Source organism: Physella acuta, unplaced genomic scaffold (assembly GCF_028476545.2).
Source record: "Physella acuta isolate Inbredline_101_S28 unplaced genomic scaffold, ASM2847654v3 ptg000904l, whole genome shotgun sequence".
NCBI classification, from domain to species: Eukaryota; Metazoa; Mollusca; class Gastropoda; family Physidae; genus Physella; species Physella acuta.
Window position 1 is genome coordinate 368,195 of NW_026732421.1, and position 20,149 is coordinate 388,343.

The following is a 20,149-nucleotide window of genomic DNA, read 5'->3' on the forward strand; positions in this document are numbered from 1 at the left end:
TGCCTGGCAGGTGGCCTCGCCAAAAAGCCATTGATCGTGGAAGCTGTTGATAGCAATCATAGGCAGAATTAGGATAGTGCTGATGAGGTTGGCAACACACAGGTCTATGACCATCATCATGGTGGGGCCAGTGCGGTACAGCTTTTTCCTGCAGATCAGGGTGACGGAGATCATGTTGCCTATGGTGCCCAACACACCCAGTATTATGGATGCTACAGAGTGGAAGGTGCGGATATCAAGGTCAATGGTGATTGTCTGGTTAGTTGAGCACATAGTTGCCTGCTGGACTGGTCACTTTAGTTCTCTGTTGGCTGGTCACTTTAGTTCTCTGTTTGGTCACTTTATCTGAGAGTACATAGTTCTCTGTTTTCACTTTATGTCATAGTTCTCCTTTGACTGGTCACATAGTTCTCTGTTGGTTGGTCACTTTAATTCTCTGTTGACTGGTCACTTTAATTCTCTGTTGACTGGTCACTTTATGTGAGAGTACATAGTTCTCTGTTGACTGGTCACTTTAATTCTCTGTTGACTGGTCACTTTATGTGAGAGTACATAGTTCTCTGTAGACTGGTCACTTTAGTTCTCTGTAGACTGGTCACTTTATGTGAGAGTACATAGTTCTCTCTTGGCTGGTCACTTTAGTTCTCTGTTGGCTGGTCACTTTATGTGAGAGTACATAGTTCTCTGTAGACTGGTCACTTTAGTTCTCTGTTGGCTGGTCACTTTATGTGAGAGTACATAGTTCTCTGTTGGCTGGTCACTTTATGTGAGAGTACATAGTTCTCTGTTGGCTGGTCACTTTAGTTCTCTGTAGACTGGTCACTTTATGTGAGAGTACATAGTTCTCTGTAGACTGGTCACTTTATGTGAGAGTACATAGTTCTCTGTTGGCTGGTCACTTTATGTGAGAGTACATAGTTCTCTGTAGACTGGTCACTTTATGTGAGAGTACATAGTTCTCTGTTGGCTGGTCACTTTATGTGAGAGTACATAGTTCTCTGTTGGCTGGTCACTTTATGTGAGAGTACATAGTTCTCTGTAGACTGGTCACTTTATGTGAGAGTACATAGTTCTCTGTTGGCTGGTCACTTTATGTGAGAGTACATAGTTCTCTGTTGGCTGGTCACTTTATGTGAGAGTACATAGTTCTCTGTAGACTGGTCACTTTATGTGAGAGTACATAGTTCTCTGTTGGCTGGTCACTTTATGTGAGAGTACATAGTTCTCTGTTGGCTGGTCACTTTATGTGAGAGTACATAGTTCTCTGTTGGCTGGTCACTTTAGTTCTCTGTAGACTGGTCACTTTATGTGAGAGTATATAGTTCTCTGTTGGCTGGTCACTTTATGTGAGAGTACATAGTTCTCTGTTGGCTGGTCACTTTATGTGAGAGTACATAGTTCTCTGTTGGCTGGTCACTTTATGTGAGAGTACATAGTTCTCTGTAGACTGGTCACTTTAGTTCTCTGTTGGCTGGTCACTTTAGTTCTCTGTAGACTGGTCACTTTATGTGAGAGTACATAGTTCTCTGTAGACTGGTCACTTTATGTGAGAGTACATAGTTCTCTGTAGACTGGTTCCTATATGTTTTCTGTTGGCTTTGAATGACCACCTCCATGAGTTGTTGTTAACCTACCTTCTGTCTGTCTGAAGAGTATTGTTAATTTCTCAGCTCTTCAAGCAACAATGTTCTTAACTATTGAAAGAACAACAAAAAAATAATACAATAAACATTTTTAAGCCATAAGAAAATTAATTTCAATTATTAAAACAAAAAACAGCCACTACACTTCTCATCACACATTACAGAATTTAAATCCCCTTTGAAATCAATTTTCCAAAGTCAGCTTTCATTTTAAAGTCAAGTATTAGTTTCAACCTTTTGCTGGAAATCCTAGATGTAAATCTAAAAATAGCCAGCTGATATAAAATGTGTGGCTAAAAATTGATTTTGAGAATACACAAACACTGCTAATAGAAAGAGCTCTCGGTTGGCCAGATATTTTTTTTCTCGCACACAACACTTCTTATAACATAAACTGGTTTCACTTTGTGCCACTAGTGGTAGAACTATCTACACTAAAATTGTGTTGAGCTTTGTTCCAAAGCCTGGTGTAGCCAAATGTTAGAGATATCTTGAAACAAGTAAAAGTGACGACTTGCTTGACCTGTTCAATAACTATCTTAAGTATTTCTAAACTGTGACAAACTTAGATGGCACAAAATACCTACTCCACCATTGGCTAACTGTAATGGCAAATCCAATAAATATAAGTCAAATGTCATTTGAGTGTAATATCATTGAGTTCTTTGTTATTGTAGAAGTCTATTGTCATGTAACTCCCAATCCATTGAAGTCCAACAAAATGTAAGTGAACACACACTTTTCAAACTGACCAACTTGAGCATGATAAGCTGAAAGTACATCTAAAGCAATCTGTTTTCTAATGGAAAACTGAAGCTAAAATCATTAGATTTTTGTCTAATGAAAATATAACACAGCTGAGTAATTGCTTAAAAGCATCTGATTAAAGGTTTACTTAAAGTTTCCTAGTAATCAATAAGTCACATTCCTTTTAAAACTGGCTGAAATTATGCCTTTTAGCATTTAAAAAAAAAATCTGATTGTTTTCTTTAATTTTGCTTATGGTCAGCATAGTATGTACTGAAAACAATTTGTTCCATTCAACAAGCTGTTTTGATATCGAAGTTTTTTTGGTTCTTTTTTAGTTATTTTTTTAATGAGTAAAATTAAGCTTACCAAACTGTTTTTTAAAAAGTACAACTTACCTCCCTTATATACTCTCTCCAGTTATTTCCCATTAGTGAACACTTTGCATATATTATCACCCTAACACAAACTGCTTTTTCTATCACAGCCAAAGAAGCTAATAAGAAAAAATAAATGTTCTGAGTGAGGATGAAGCTCTAGAATCAATAAAGCAAAGTCATTCTATTTGCTGTTCTTCTACGAGAGTGATTAAAAATGTCTTTTTCTTTTGTATGCTGACCCTTCACTGAATTATTAATGGAAACACTAGAACACTGAGATCATCATAATGCATCACAGTAATATAATCATTCACTTGCAGAAAAAAATCTGTACTGCAACAGTTATTTGTTTAAACCACTGGGTTTTTATTTTATTTTACAGGAATTTTATTTTAATTCTTTACAAGACCAGATGCTATGTTTTATGGCTAGTGCTTCATCTGGAAGCAAATGATCTTCCATTTGAATATGTGTGTAGCGCTTGACTGTATTTGTAGGACACTCATTCATTATCTTTTCATCTTACATATTATCTATTTTTATAAATACTCTGATTTTAATTGTTTGCATTTGAGTTTTAATGTTGCTTATTTTAGAATAAAATAAAGGAATGGTGTATTGTTACAAAATTCTCTATTTAAAAAAACATAAGTAGGATTTGTATAAGAAACAAAATAAACCGGGAGTGATCTCCCCTAAACTTTCTCGAATATTCTTATATAAAATAACAGGGGATCGGAACTCGGGCTATAGACATGATTTTTAATCCATTTTAAATACTTAAAGTTTTAAAAATAGAATAAAATCTCGTAGACAAATTAATTGCACACCAAGTGAACGCCAAATAAAAAAGCACATAATAGTGTGCAATATTATTAGTACTTTTAAAATTTACATTAGTTTTTTGAGAAATCGGAAGTAGCGTAAAGTACTACTTCCAGTCAACGGAAATTACTCAAAATTTAACAGAAGGTAGAGAATTAGATCTTTTACTTACATGTGAAATTTCATTTATCTATCTGAAATAGTACTCAAGTTATAGGCTTTTGAAAAATTCAAAGTAGGAAAAGTACCACTTCCGGTTATCGGAAATCGGTCAAAAGTTGATACGGATCTACGATTTTGATAAAATACTTATATATGAAATTTCATCCACCTAACTGTAACGGTACTCAAGTTATCGTGTTTACACACGGACAGACACACACACAGACATACGGACAAGATTGCAAAATTATGTTTTTCCATATCAGTGAGGTGTAAAACGTCCAGATTTGTAAAAATCTCGATTTTTTTTTTTTTTGCACGATTACAATACTTTCTCTATACTTTGTATATACGAGAAAGTAAAAATGTAGCACTTTTAATAGAACAATATACAAAAATAAGAGAGAATCTGGACATGACCAATGGTACCTTGTTTTTTTTATCTCTATAATCATTTTGAGCATAGCTAATGTATGATTTCTTCATTTAATCTTCTGTTTATGTTTCATTAACTTAATATTTTTTTATGGTTTTATTATTGATTGCCTGAAAATGAATGAATGTGCTTAGGGATATAATTTTAAATTTTTAATTAGCATCAGTGCATGCATGAGTGGGTGCAGCCAGCAGTTTCAAGGTTGATTAAAGCTGTAGAAACCAAATCAAAATGCATCATCACACATTCTGGAAATTTAAGAATATTGCTCACTGTGTGTCATAGCTCTGTATTCAAACTGGAGAAAATAAAACACATCAGCAAGGCAGCTGGTAGTCTGAACATCCTGTTCAGTGTGTATTATAGAAACCAAAACAAAACCCATCAATACTGCTGGTAGTTTGAGCATCCTGTTCAGTGTGTGCTATGGAAACCAAAACAAAACCCATCACTACTGCTGGTAGTTTGAACAGCCTGCTCACTGTGTGCTGTCTTATCAGCTTCTCCAAATGGCCAGCAATAAATCACCTGAGAGCATTCCTTCTTTCCTTTCTCTTGGTCTTGTTACATGAAGTATACTTGAGACACTACAGAATCAACACCAGGCTGGCCAGCTGATAACACAGCCAGAGATCAATGCCATTAGTTTCTTCTCATTTCTTGTCTTTTATCTGCTCCAGTTTATGTTAGTCAAAATGTATTATACAATCACATAAGTAACAATAAAGTAACAATACATGAAGTATACTTGAGACACTACAGAGTCAACAGATAACACAGCCAGAGATCAATGCCATTAGTTTCTTCTCATTTCTTGTCTTTTATCTGCTCCAGTTTCATGTTAGACAAAATATATTATGCTATACAATCACATAAGTGTTAATAAAGTTTCAGGGCTGAGTGTTTTACTCATGTTAGATAATGCCACTAAAATTGAATTTTTTTTAAAAATAGGGGTGTCAGCTATTGGTAGTAGACTAAATACTGATATAATTTGTGAATGTCAACAATAACCCTAGCCCTAGTCCTACCATGGCCCTAGCACTAATCTCTGACCCTAACATGAAACATGATATCACTATATTACCAACAGCCTAACACACCTATTTTCATAGGAGTCTATTGTTGCACACTGGTAACAAAAATGTTCCAAAGTTCAACTAAAACTTAGTAAACTATTTCCCTCCAGTCCACCAGTTCCCACATACACTTTTATGGCAGCAGCTGACTTCACTTGATAATAACTTAGGTTAGGTTTAGATTTGGTTTGGAAATATTTTGGTGGCTACATGAGTATAAAGGCATGGAGTAGTTTAAAATATTGTGGAATTATTTCTTCACTTCAACATGTATGTTATAACTAACCTTATTCAAATGTTTGTTTTCTTTCAGTCCTTTACTCCAACATGTATGTTATGGTTAACCCTATTCAAATGTTTTTTTTTTCTTTCAGTCCTTTACTCCAACATGTATGTTATAACTAACCCTATTCAAATGTTTTTTTTTCTTTCAGTCCTTTACTCCAACATGTATGTTATGGTTAACCCTATTCAAATGTTTTTTTTTCTTTCAGTCCTTTACTCCAACATGTATGTTATGGTTAACCCTATTCAAATGTTTTTTTTCTTTCAGTCCTTTACTCCAACATGTATGTTATGGTTAACCCTATTCAAATGTTTTTTTTCTTTCAGTCCTTTACTCCAACATGTATGTTATGGTTAACCCTATTCAAATGTTTTTTTTCTTTCAGTCCTTTACTCCAACATGTATGTTATGGTTAACCCTATTCAAATGTTTTTTTTTTCTTTCAGTCCTTTACTCCAACATGTATGTTATGGTTAACCCTATTCAAATGTTTTTCTTCCAGTTCCGCACTCCAACATGTATGTTATGGTTAACCCTATACGCATCACTCTGGATTTCCTAACACTGCTATGGTCCAATGTATTTTTACTCACCCTTTCCAATTCATTAGTAAGTTTTAATTCCTTTTAGTTTAAATAGCTTAATAACTAGCTCATTAACTAACTAAACCCAGTCAACTTTAAAAACTTAATATTTTAAAAACCTTTTTTAACAGTTTGAAAATTATTTTATAATTGTTTTTTGTAAAATCTCTTACTTATTGTAGTCTAAGGACAGAATTCTGGTCATTACTGTAGACTTGAGCTTTTAATAAACATTATGCTTAGTGACATTCTGTATATTTTCTTTTCTCAGAAAACAGAAGCTAGTAATGAAAAACCATCAGAGCATGTCGATATCAAAGTTCAAATGCTTATGCCGAGGGTATGTAAATCAGTTTCTTGATAACTGCTGTTACGTGTCATTTGAGGTCAGGGTAGAATAGTCCCGAACTTAGGGGGGAGTGCGTGTGTGAGTTGAGTTCACCCTACTGTGTAGTAACCCCGGTGTGTTTATGTATTGTCAAATGCGGGTATAAAAGAACGAGTGAACGATTGTGGAAAGTCAGCGGTTAGTTGGTAGCGGCTAGGACGAGGGCTGCTCTGTTATGTGTAAAGAATTGAGGCCGAATAAAAGTATTGAAGTATTGTTGGTCATTTCACTTTGTCTTAGTAAGTGTTGTGTAGTGGATAGACCCCAAACTCAGATGACAACAAAAGGGAAGTGGTGTAGTTAAACATGTTGGTATGTAGCTGCTTGTGTGGGTGGATGGGTAGGAATATATCAGGGGAAGGGACTAAGGAGTGGTTTTCCTTCATGGAAGTGCAGTGATAAAATGTTTGAAACAGCTGATCTTCCTGTTTTAACAAACCCCCTAGTCCACAGATACTTTGTATCTACAGATAATTTTACCTGCTGAAGAAAAGATTGACAGCCAGCCTGACCGGCCTGACGCTGTCCAGCTCCAGATCTCCCAACTGGTGGTCAGCAACTGCAGGATGGAGGACAAGATGGGCAGGGAGGACCTGAGGTCACTGCTGGACCAGTACAAGTCAGCCAGGCTCTTCACACAGACAGACTTCCCCAATGATGACAGCCAGTTGAACCATGACCTGCTGGTTACAGGGTTGTTAGATCACGCTCTGGACACAGATGATCCATACATAGATAAAGGTAGGAGCAGGGAGCTTGGGGTATGATACAGTTCAATGGGGGTTACGTTTTAGTTTTAAGCAAATTAACTAGTCACCTTTATATAGATAAAAATGTCTAGCGGTGTGGCTTATTGACACGGAGTCATAGTTTGTGACTGATGCAACTTATTTGGGAAAGTAAGGTGGACAACTTCAACTTTTGGTAGGGAATACATTATACTATTTGCTATATTTACTTCCTGAAACTAATTATTTTCAAACAAAATAATATAAGTGGAAAATATTATTAAATAAGTAATACAACAAATAACTGTTACTGGCATTAAAATCAAAATTTGACTATAAAATTCAAAATAGGCCATTAAAGAATCTTTTTTTGCCCTTTCCTCTTCATTTTCAGTAATGAATCATGCACATAATCAGTGTGTAAAGGATTTTGTATTACATTGAGTTTGTGTAAGGGATAGTGTGTTGTATCAAAGGGGTGTGGAGAGAGTATTGGTGTGGGGAAGGAAGCAGCAGTTTAATATGTAGGCGCAACATTTTAAGAGAATACTCTTCTTGTACCTTCTTTCTCAAGTTATGATTGATGCTTAAATGAGCAGTTTATTATCTAATGAATTAACAATTGCATACCTCAAATGATGTATATTTGATGTAGTGAATGCACAACACTTGCATACCTCAATGATCAATGTGTAATATACTCCGTCCACAGCCGTGAAGCAGCTGCTGAGCCACAGTGTGGACACCACAAAGCTCTCCCCTACAGAAGCAAACTTGCTGGAACACCCGCGCCACCTCCCCTACCACAAACTTAGCTGCAACAGCTTGAAGCGTCTAGCCTCATCTGACGTGTGGTCAGCCACTGCTGACCAGGTCTGGCTGGAGTTTCTCGGCATCCAGAACTATAAAAACCGACCCGCCCCTTTTGTTGAAGCCATACCCGTGACCTTCTGGCTTAGCCGGTCTAGCAAAAAACATGATCAAAATGGCGTCACTCAGCTAAGTGTTTGCCGCTGTCATAGAAACAGCCAGACTGTTGCATGCACTGCCATAAGGGAACAGTGCAGCCCAGGCAATAAGGCGGCCACGGTTGGTCCTTCAGCATTCTCCAGCACAACCTGTGATAACAAGGACAGTCCTATTGACTGTGAGTCCAGCCTGGACAGCAGACACACATCCCCATCCAGTGAGAAACTCAGCAGGTTTGACCATAGTGACCACCGGCACCAAGACCATGATGGAAACAGTTCTGTTCATTCCCACCATGAACCAGACAGGCACCCCACACGTCTTTCATTATCCGGTATCCCCCATTACAGTAACGGATCCAGGCATAGTAAAAAGTTGAACAGGACAGAGTCCCTGCATGAAAGTGACTCTGCTGATTTGTCCAGCTCCCCCCACTCTTTCAGCACAAAGTCCGACACCACCCTCAGGGAGATGTTCTCACATGAGGTCAGTGACCCTCACAATGGGGACAGGAGGCGGGGCAAGAAGGTGGAGCAGTACCCAGGCGTGTACAGACCTGAGGCTGATGTCAGCTATCAGCAGACCCGACAGAGGCAGGACAAGCAGAAGGATTGTTCTAGATCTAGTTCTAGTCCGCCGTTGGGGCATGGGGAGGTTGGAGGTAGGAGGAGGGAGGAGTCAAGAGAGAGGAGGTCAAAGGAGAGAAGAATTAGACACAGTAGTAGTTCTAGTATAGAGGGAGGTGGTGGTGGAGGGGGAGGCAAGAAGAACAGAGAGGCAGACGGGAGGTCAAGTGCTGAAGGTCAGGTCAGCTCGGATTCTTTCAGGAGTACAGATGAGAGAAAGAGTGTTCGGGACAGTAAAAAGGTGGAAGATTACTACTACACTGATGACAGGGCCAAGCCCAAAGGAAGGGATGATGAGGTGTCAAACTTGCGCAGGTCACGACACAGCAGTAGCAGCAGTTCAGAATGGGGTCCTGTGGGGTCAGGGAGGTCACGTGAGAGAAGGTTTCAAAGATCTGCCAGCCGGGAGAGTCGTAACTTTGACAGGCAAGATATAGAGAAGCATTCGCCCAGGGAGAGGTACAACGAAGAGAGAGTTTCTCCCCGGGCAGAGAGGTCACCCAGAGACAACCGGGGTCGGAGGTCATCTAGAGACCCACGAGATGGGAGTAGAGAATCAACAGACAGAAGACATGAGATGTTGGAGGCTCATGTTTATGAGAGGTCACCCATTCGATCAAAGACTAGAGATATAATGGATGGCTTCCCTTTGAACCAGAAAGGTTTTCCTCTGGACAGGGATGGTGGGATGAGTGAGGACACCAGGCACAGACGCAGGGGGGTGGAGCCTGCTGACCCCAGGCAGAAACATGAGAGGGTGGAGGATGGGGACAACCAAAGGTTCAAGTACAACCACGATAACCCTGAACCCAGGTCATGGTTAAGTGACTCCCCTAGGTCGCGGCACAATGACGCAGACTGTGACAACGACAGGTTTAGTCCGACCTCCCAGAGTTCCCAGGACATGAATGCTCTAGAGGTAACCCAGAACATGCTGAACGAGCAGGTGGACGCCACCCTGATGAAATGCACCCTCCCTCCAGAGACCTGCAAGAGGCTGCCACCAGAGGGGTGCAAGGCTCAGGACGACAAGATCTGTGAACACTGCTCCCAGCAGGCCCCCCTCCCAGAGAAGCACCTGTGTCTCCTGACCAAGATCCACGGCAAACTGCGGGTACAGCTGAACCATTTCCAGTACCTGTTCCTGCTCAGGGTGTCTGAGTCATTTTCTGCCTTCCAGAATGATCTGTCTGCTAATCTGTTATCAGTAGCTTCCAACACATCTACCTCAAAGAAGAACTTTAAAAAAGCCCCTGTGAAGGAGCCTCCATCAGTTACTGTTATCCCCTTGATTCTGAAGGAGCTTGAGTTTGCAGTGGTCTGCCCCTACCAGATGCACCAAAGAACTTTTTCTGATGACTTCAGTGTCATCTCCCCTTTCCTGCAAGGCTTCACTGGACAAGATGCTGTGTTTGGTGATGATGGGGATGGTACCTGTTTCCCACAGCTTGTTGATACAAAAGGTAGGTCAAAGTTCAAATCTTCACATGGCAGGTGGTGAAGAACAGTAAATCATGTTTTGGGAAAGGTGTTTTAAAAATTGCTAATTGTTCACAAAATGCTTAGCATTTACCTTTTTATAGTTTTACTGGTAAATATAAAATATAAATAGGAGCCTATAGATTTCTACAGAACTGATGGTCTATATAGCATGGGGTCTAGAGTTCATCTGTTTCTTAACCTTCTGCATATCGAGGGTATATGTGGTCAGCATCATGCCAAGCTGCCTTTATGTGCCCCGACCATCAGAGTTGGGTGGAACCATAATATCTTGATATGAGCACCAGTACTAGTCTTTTGTGTTAGCTGTTGTGTGCTCAACCATGCTGTGCTGTAAATCTAATATATAAAGCTCAATTCTGTAACGCATATGTTTGTCGTTGGCATTTCTACGGATTTAAGTGTTAGATCAATTATCGTGCGCAGTTGTCTATATTTATGCGTTAAAAAATTACTATTAAAAGTGTTGGGAAATCATTTTCATTTTTCAAATTATAGTAATAATTGTCTGCATGTTCATTAAACACAAGTTTTAAAAAAATATCATCTTTTACAAAAATTCTAATTATGTTTTTATTTAGTCCTATAGCGCTTACTTCCCTTTGATAAATTAGGCAAAACACAATTACTTCCCTTTATAAAACCATAGCATTAGTTGCAAAGCATTTACTTTTTAATTACTTTGTTTTGGTGTTGGGAAAAAAATAATTACATAATTAGCGGGGATTGATCAAGTGCAAATGTTTTAGGTATTTTACGGATAAGCTTGGAGTATTATAATTGTTCATTAAATTGAAACAGGCGCGTTCGTTTAAGTGAGTGCAAAAACTATGAATAAGTTGGGGTACTATAGTCGTTTATTAAGCTAAAACAGGCGATTCTGCCCCGGGCGTTTATGTTCGCGTTAGTGTTTTCTTTGTGTTTAGGTGGGTTTGCGTTAGTGGTTGCGTTTTGATTTGGTTCGTTTTTGTTCTTTCTTTTTTCGTTTTTGTTTGTGTTTTTTTTTGTTTGGGTTTGTATTTGTGTTTTTGGTTGGTTTTGCGTTTGGATTTGGTTTGTTTTCGTTTGCTTTTTCGTCGTTTTTTTTTTGGTATTGGTGTTTGTGGTTGGGTTTGTTGTTAGGTTTTTGTTTTCGTTTGTTTTTTCTTTGTGTTTGTATTGGTGTTTGTGGTTGTGGTTGGGTTTGTTGTTAGGTTTTTGTTTTCGTTTGTATTTCTAATTGTGTTAGCGTTATGTTTGCGTTTTGTTGTTTTGGTTGGTTGTGGTTTGGGTGGGCAATGCCGGGTTTATGATGATTTCTAAACACACAGGTAATGGTCTTTAACGGAAAGGTTTTTCACAGAAGCCAGAGCAGGGCCTGGCCGGGACGGCTAGTCTAATATATAAAGCTCAGTTCTGTATGTAATGCATATGTTTGTCGTTGGAATTGTATGAATTTAAGTGTTAGAAAATTATCGTGCGCATTTGTCTAAATTTATGAGCTAAAAAATTACTATTGAAAGTGTTGGGAAATAATTTTCATTTTTCAAATTATAGTAATAATTGTCGGCATGTTCATTAAACACAAGTTTTAAAAAAATATCATCTTTTACAAAAATTCTAATTATGTCTTTATTTAGTCCTATAGCACTTACTTCCCTTTGATAAATTAGGAAAACAAAATTACTTCCCTTTATAAAACCATTGCATTAGTCGAAAATAATTTACTTTTTAATTACTTTGTTTTGGTGTTGGGAAAAAAAATAATTACATAATTAGCGGGGATTGATCAAGTGCAAATGTTGTAGGTATTTTACGGATAAGCTTGGAGTATTATAATTGTTCATCAAATTGAAACAGGCGCGTTCGTTTAAGTGAGTGCAAAAGACTATGAATAAGTTGGGGTACTATCGTCGTTCATTAAGCTAAAACAGGTGATTCCGCCCCGGGCGTTTATGTTCGCGTTAGTGTTTTCTTTGTGTTTAAGTGGGTTTGCGTTAGTGGTTGCGTTTTGATTTGGTTCGTTTTTGTTCTTTCTTTTTTCGTTTTTGTTTGTGTTTTTTTCTTTGGGTTTGTATTTGTGTTTTTGGTTGGTTTTGCGTTTGGATTTGGTTTGTTTTCGTTTGCTTTTTCGTTGTTTTGTTTTTTTTTTGTTGGTATTGGTGTTTGTGGTTGGGTTTGTTGTTAGGTTTTTGTTTTCGTTTGCTTTTTTGTTTGTTTTTTCTTTGTGTTTGTATTGGTGTTTGTGGTTGTGGTTGGGTTTGTTGTTAGGTTTTTGTTTTCGTTTTTATTTGTAATTGTGTTAGCGTTATGTTTGCGTTTTGTTGTTTTGGTTGGTTGTGGTTTGGGTGGGCAATGCCGGGTTTATGATGATTACTAAACACACAGGTAATGGTCTTTAACAGAAAGGTTTTTCACAGAAGCCAGAGCAGGGCCTGGCCGGGACGGCTAGTAATTCTATAATTATTACCCTCTGACCCTCTAAGAATTCTATAATTACTCTGACCATCTAAGAATTCTACAATTACTCTGACCATCTAAGAATTCTATAATTACTCTGACCATCTAAGAATTATACAATTACTCACCATCTGACCCTCTAAGAATTCTATAACTACTCTGACCATCTAAGAATTCTATAATTACTCTGACCATCTGAGAATTCTATAATTACTCTGACCATCTAAGAATTAATTACTCACCATCTGACCCTCTAAGAATTATATATTTACTCTGACCCGCTAAGAATCCTACAATTTCTCTGACCATCTAAGAATTTTATAATTACTCACCATCTGACCCTTTAAGAATCCTACAATTACTCTGACCCTCTGAGCACTTTTATGCTGCCCTGACACTACCTGTGGACTTCCAGGTCTCAGGAGCAGGGACGACTCCTCCCTCAGACCCTTCCAGCAGACCATCTCCTTCAAGTCCAACTCCAGCAGCCAGCTAGAGAACATGGCACACCTGGGACCACCTGCTGATGTCAACCTGCGCGCCCGTGGGCTGGTGGTGGGCAGTAACAACATCCAACCCCCTAGTGGCGTTATAGTGCCAGTTACAAGCAACCCCTTCTCCAGTAAAAACAAGGACCAGACAGATGTCATGTCACAGTCCCTTAGCTCAATAGGCAAAGACTCAGGCATAGGTAAATGTGTTTAACTCTTTACATACCCAGCTCAAAAGATGTGGGCTTATCATTTCATGCATAGCAGACATTGTAGACTTGTCATTATTATTTGATAAAGAAACAGTGACCTAAATTTTAACTTGATTGATAGAAGACTTTATTTTGTTGCTTTAGGCAAGGAATGAATTTATCATTTTACCATAAGAAACATGAAATATAACCCTGCTAAAACATTTTTTAGGTATTGAACGCAAGTCACAACGCCCACAGTCAAAGGTCAACACAGGAAGCAATGTAGGCAAAGTTTTCTCTTCAGCCTTCTCCAGTTTCACTGCCAACTTCAAACCTAAGGGGGATGATATTCATGGGGTGGGGGATGACGTAGAGACTATGTCAATCCGCACGGATACATCGGATGATGACTTTGAGCACATGTCACTAGATGAAGCAGATGAAGTTCCAGCGTTCTTTCATGACCAACCTCCTCCTGAAGTCACCCAGACAGGAGGGGATAACTACAGTGACGCGGGGGATATTGCTGACTCTGCTAGTATGTATGCTGAAAGCTCCACCACTAAAGGAAAAGAAATGGTAAATCTGTGACCTCCATGTTTACTTCCTTATTATTTTTTTAATAAGTTTCCATTGAAATATATTTTACATATACATTATCTCTTTGTTATTTAGCGCAATCAGTTTCTTAAAAAATTGGTTTTAGAGTTAAATAAAAAGTGTCCTCTTAGAAATATAAAAAAAAAAAATATTTTAAAATCTTCCTGTCATATTGATGATACATAAAAAAAATTGAGCCCTAGAGATTAAGGCTGAGGTTTCTATTAGATATAGTGTTATGATTAATGCTAGGTTTGTGTTAAGTTAGACTTAAGGTGGAATATTAATTGTATACCAGGTCTAGGAAAATGTAGAGTACCAAATATATTGAGTTCTACTCAGTTTTTAAATTTACTTAGAAATGTAATGTACATGTTTAATGAAAGACATGGATCATGCACTGTATTAAAATATTTGTTTAACTGAAGATCCCAACCATCTGCAGGTGTATGTAGTTCTATTTAAACTTGACACCACAGAGATTTTACTTCAAAGTTGTCCAGAACAGGCAGACAGTAAGGTGCAGCTAGCCAAATTAAATTCTATTCAGCTGGGAAACATTTCATATGAAGATTTTCAGACCAGGTTTTCTACACCCAAAGGTGAGTAGGCCTACGAGAAAGATATTTTAAATTTTGAAAAAAAAAAAAGCTTTAATATTTAAACCATGTCTTATTGTTTTAAAATGCAATTTTAGATTCTTTTTTTTTTAAGTTTTAAAATATTATTTGTTAGCATACTGGTTTTATATTTTATTTTATTTTAGTTATTTAGCAAATTCTTTGGATTGCATTACCTACAAATATTGTGCATTAAAACAGGGAATTTTAATAAATAGAGAGTAATGTATTAGTATTCCAGCAACTGTTTTTGTTAATAACTGAATACATAATTTTATTTTAAAGATTCTCAGGATATGAGAACTTCTATCTTTTTTAACTACACACACAAAACTGCACTACATTTAGATAGTTATTTTATATCTTTAGTTTTTACCTTTCTGGTTTGAATCTTGAGTCAATAGTGCTGTTCTAATTATACAATAAAATCTTGTTCCAGGTTATTTCCAGGAAGATGTAGCAGACACCCAACCCCCAAAATATCCAATCAAATTAAAGTTTACATCCCAGTCTGACCCATCTAGAGTGTGTGCAGACAGTGGCAAGCTGTTGGTCAGGGCGGAGAATTTCAGCTTGCAGTTTAAAATGTCTGCCTTGACCTGCCTGTCTGATTTCTCTGAGGATGAAAAACTGCCGGAAGCTTTCCCCATGTCTCTTGATATAAGGAACCTGTTGCTGATACTAGAGGTGGGCACATGCTAACTTTGTCTTCTTTCTTATCTTGATATAAGGAACCTGTTGCTGATACTAGAGGTGGGCACATGCTATCTTTGTCTTCTTTCTTATCTTGATATAAGGAACATGTTGTTGATACTAGAGGTGGGCACATGCTAACTTTGTCTTCTTTCTTATCTTGATATAAGGAACATGTTGATACTAGAGGTGGGCACATGCTAACTTTGTCTTCTTTCTTATCTTGATATAAGGAACATGTTGTTGATACTAGAGGTGGGCACATGCTAACTTTGTCTTCTTTCTTATCTTGATATAAGGAACCTGTTGTTGATACTAGAGGTGGGCACATGCTAACTTTGTTTGGTCTTCTTTCTTATCTTGATATAAGGAACATGTTGATACTAGAGGTGGGCACATGCTAACTTTGTCTTCTTTCTTATCTTGATATAAGAAACATGTTGTTGATACTAGAGGTGGGCACATGCTAACTTTGTCTTCTTTCTTATCTTGATATAAGGAACATGTTGATACTAGAGGTGGGCACATGCTAACTTTGTCTTCTTTCTTATCTTGATATAAGGAACATGTTGTTGATACTAGAGGTGGGCACATGCTAACTTTGTCTTCTTTCTTATCTTGATATAAGGAACCTGTTGTTGATACTAGAGGTGGGCACATGCTAACTTTGTCTTCTTTCTTATCTTGATATAAGGAACCTGTTGTTGATACTAGAGGTGGGCACATGCTAACTTTGTTTGGTCTTCTTTCTTATCTTGATATAAGGAACTTGTTGTTGATACTAGAGGTGGGCACATGCTAACTTTGTCTTCTTTCTTATCTTGATATAAGGAACATGTTGATACTAGAGGTGGGCACATGCTAACTTTGTCTTCTTTCTTATCTTGATATAAGGAACATGTTGTTGATACTAGAGGTGGGCACATGCTAACTTTGTCTTCTTTCTTATCTTGATATAAGGAACATGTTGATACTAGAGGTGGGCACATGCTAACTTTGTCTTCTTTCTTATCTTGATATAAGGAACATGTTGTTGATACTAGAGGTGGGCACATGCTAACTTTGTCTTCTTTCTTATCTTGATATAAGGAACATGTTGTTGATACTAGAGGTGGGCACATGCTAACTTTGTCTTCTTTCTTATCTTGATATAAGGAACCTGTTGTTGATACTAGAGGTGGGCACATGCTAACTTTGTTTGGTCTTCTTTCTTATCTTGATATAAGGAACTTGTTGTTGATACTAGAGGTGGGCACCTGCTAACTTTGTTTTGTCTTCTTTCTTATCTTGATATAAGGAACTTGTTGCTGATACTAGAGGTGGGCACATGCTAACTTTGTTTTGTCTTCTTTCTTACCTTGATATAAGGAACATGTTGTTGATATTAGAGGTGGGCTCATACTTTGTTTGGTCTTCTTTCTTATCTTGATATAAGGAACCTGTTGTTGATACTAGAGGTGGGCTCATACTTTGTTTGGTCTTCTTTCTTATCTTGATATAAGGAACTTGTTGTTGATACTAGAGGTGGGCTCATGCTGACTTTGTTTTGTCTTCTTTCTTATCACACTATCCCCCTGTACGCTTTGGTCATTGAAACATATGAACTCTACTTCATCTGCACCATGAGACTTGGGCATGAATAGAAAAAGATTATAATAAAGCATTAAGTCCAGCCTCTTTAACTAAACCAGTGAGGTACCCATTACAGATTGGTGGACTGAGATACATCCTACAAAAGTGTATGAACTAAACTCAAGACCATTTGAGTCATTATACTTATTGCTAACCCATTCATAGAGCCATTGCTTAACCTAGTCTTTTCTCTATATCTAGCTTTACAGACAATTATCTTAGCTTGAAATGCAAGTAATTTGTTTCTTTGATGTTCAGACAAGTGAATTATATGAAAAATGTGACTTAAAGCACATGATTTAAAACTAAAAGAACTTAGTACACAATAAACAAATATTTCTTGTATATATACCTATGACTTCACTCTTAGTTGTCTCATTAAAGAATATAAGCTGGTCAATTTTTTTATAAAAATGTATTGTTGTTTCTGTTGCTAGGAAGATCGCCCTCCAGCTAATGTAACATCCCCAGGATCTATACCAACTAACCTTCACATTCAACAAATGTCCATTGAAAGAGGAAAAGATGGTATTTTTTATATAGCAGGTTGGTAATTTTAAAACCGGATTGTTTGAAATTGTTAATGAAATTAACTCCTATTTTGAGTGAAAAAGTAGTCAATTATAATCTTATTCAAAATTTGAAATGCACTGTATTATGCCTAATTTAAGATTCTTGTCTGTTATCATCATTAAACAATTTTCGTCTGTAATTTTCAGGTAGTCAAAATAGTCCCAGCCTAGTACCAACACCACCTCCCCCTGCCCCTCGGCCTGAACTCATCAACACACTTACCTCCCCTATCATGAGCCCTGATGGAACTATGGGACTGCTCATGGCTAGCCAAAACGAAACTGTACTTTTAAGACGCCAGTTGGAGGAAGTACGACGGGCCAACCGGCTTTACGAGCACCAAATACTGCAGTGGAGGGACATGCAGGACCAGGCGGCAGGGGGAAGGCCAGGTATGGGGGGCCGAGGTGGGCCAGGTGTCAACACCCTCCGTAAACGTCAGAGCTTCACCGCGGATTCCCTCTCCAGCAGCCCGGTCTCTCTGTCCCATCTAGACCATGCAGGTCAAGCAAGGTCGGTCAGGGATGAGGTTGACCCTGCGAGGGACGAGCTAGAGCGTGAGAACCTCCGCCTCCAGCAGCTGGTCACCCAGCTTGAGGACGACCTGTTGACCGTGTCCAAAGAAAAGGAATCTTTATTACAGACACTACAGCTGCTCCAGGAGGAGCTGTTAGCATCCGAACGCAAGCAGAGAGCCAGATCTAAAGTTGTTTAGCTGTACATATTCTTCATTTATTTATTGTTCAAATTTAAAAATCATTCTGCTTAACTAAATACATTCTCAAATTAAATTGGACATATCTGTGACTTAAAGAATCTTGAATTGTACATATGGCAGATTTTTTTCATAATTTTCCTTAACACTGTTTTTGTCCTGTGATCATATCAGGTTGAATAACTATATATAAAAATCATATATCCTATTTTAAATATACATATATATATATATATATATGTCCATGAAATCCAAGTATTATATTTATGTACAGATAATGTTCACAATTGAATGTCTGAGCATCCATTTTGTTTTTCTCTTGTATAATATCTGCAAAAATAGACATGTAGATCTCTAGAAGAATTTCTTCTCATCTCATATCAAGCTATTGTTGATGATTATTATTTTCTTTACATTAAGATCATCTGTACCATTGTCGGGGGGGGGGGGGGTTAGGTTTACATTAAAACAAATGATCGCCACACAACTGGACATATAATTTAATTTTATTTCTATCCACTCCCTACATATTTAAATGCTATTGTTGAATATGGTGTATTTATCCAAGTAATAAGTACAGATTTATTAAAATCAGAGGAAAAACATGTTCTGTCTAACTTTGTTTCATTGATTCTGCTTGATATCAAAGGCAGTAGATTTCAGTGCTTTGATTTTGATTACTTACTACTGGAAATTATGAATAAAAGTTAAAGACATCAGAGAAAACAAACAATATTTTCAATTATTTCTGTTCGTTTCCAGCATAATTGTTGTTAATTCTAATTTAAGAATTCTTTACTCAATGTACATAAGGTATTGTGATTACATAAATTCTTTATTATAATATCTTTTTAAAAAAATTTATTATATACATAATATATATTTATATCTACACATTCATTTATTCTTTTTAAAAGTGCAATGTGCCAATGTTATGAAATTTACACAATCATATTTATACATTCTTATTTGACACTGATTTAATGGTTAGCGGCATAGCTAGTTTTTTCTTTATCCTCCACCCCATTAGAAGAAAACAATTGTTCCTTTATCTATTCCACAGTTTATGATTTCTCCCCCCCCCCCCCCCCCTCCCCAATATCCTGTTGCTGCTTTTATTTTGCGTTAGTATTGCCTTAATTTTTGTATAAATATTTTTGTTTTGCTCAAACTTTTTAATAATTTAAAAACTTTTCTTTCCTCCATGAGTGTTCCTCAAGTTTTTATGTTGCATTCCGAAATTCTATGAAACTCTTGCTTTTTGAGCTATAAAGGTAGTAGTGATCTGAGTAGCGTCAGAGGCATCCTTCTGGAGCATCCTTCAGGAAACTGCCCTCTCAGCTGTATTTTTTAAATTCAATTTGGCTCAGTAGGCCTACTATTATTTTATTTATTCGGCTTGATCTCTTAATATTTTTTAATTCATTTTTAAAGTTGTGAATATTATTGCTTTGGTCTTTCTCTAGCAATTATAGTTTTCCTAAGTTTTTATAAATGTGGCCAAACAAAATCATTCATATGCCAAGAAGGACCATTTTAAATTGGTGTAGAAACTTATTATTGACTATTTAAATTGACAGTCCACATCAAGTGACGAAAACATCAAAAAAAATTATTTTACCCCTGCTTACTAAAGTATACTTGAGTTTTTTGCTCAAAAGAACAACTACTTGTTTTGTATAAACTTAACCCCACTCAATGTACAACAAATTTTTGTGTTACCGAAGCCAAAAGAAATATTTCAACTTTTTGTAATATTTGTTTTTAACTTCAATAATCACATTACTAAATGGCTACAAATTACTGTGTTAAAACACTTGGTTTGTTTCATCATTCAAT

General features: G+C 37.2%; 1 protein-coding gene across 3 annotated transcripts in view; it reads left to right on the forward strand.

Annotated features, from left to right (window-relative positions):
• LOC131953077 (bridge-like lipid transfer protein family member 3B) overlaps positions 1-19,390 on the forward strand; it is a 71,787-nt gene extending 52,397 nt beyond the window's left edge. For all 3 annotated transcript variants that reach the window (XM_059316105.1, XM_059316106.1, XM_059316107.1), the window contains 10 exons: positions 6,061-6,167; positions 6,414-6,482; positions 7,001-7,271; positions 7,971-10,316; positions 13,208-13,483; positions 13,707-14,056; positions 14,523-14,679; positions 15,137-15,384; positions 17,460-17,568; positions 17,742-19,390. In XM_059316105.1, the coding sequence (XP_059172088.1) occupies positions 6,061-6,167; positions 6,414-6,482; positions 7,001-7,271; positions 7,971-10,316; positions 13,208-13,483; positions 13,707-14,056; positions 14,523-14,679; positions 15,137-15,384; positions 17,460-17,568; positions 17,742-18,310 (4,502 nt within the window). In that variant the 3' untranslated portion in view covers positions 18,311-19,390. The remainder of the gene's footprint in view (positions 1-6,060; positions 6,168-6,413; positions 6,483-7,000; positions 7,272-7,970; positions 10,317-13,207; positions 13,484-13,706; positions 14,057-14,522; positions 14,680-15,136; positions 15,385-17,459; positions 17,569-17,741) is intronic.
• Positions 19,391-20,149: the final 759 nt, after the last annotated feature.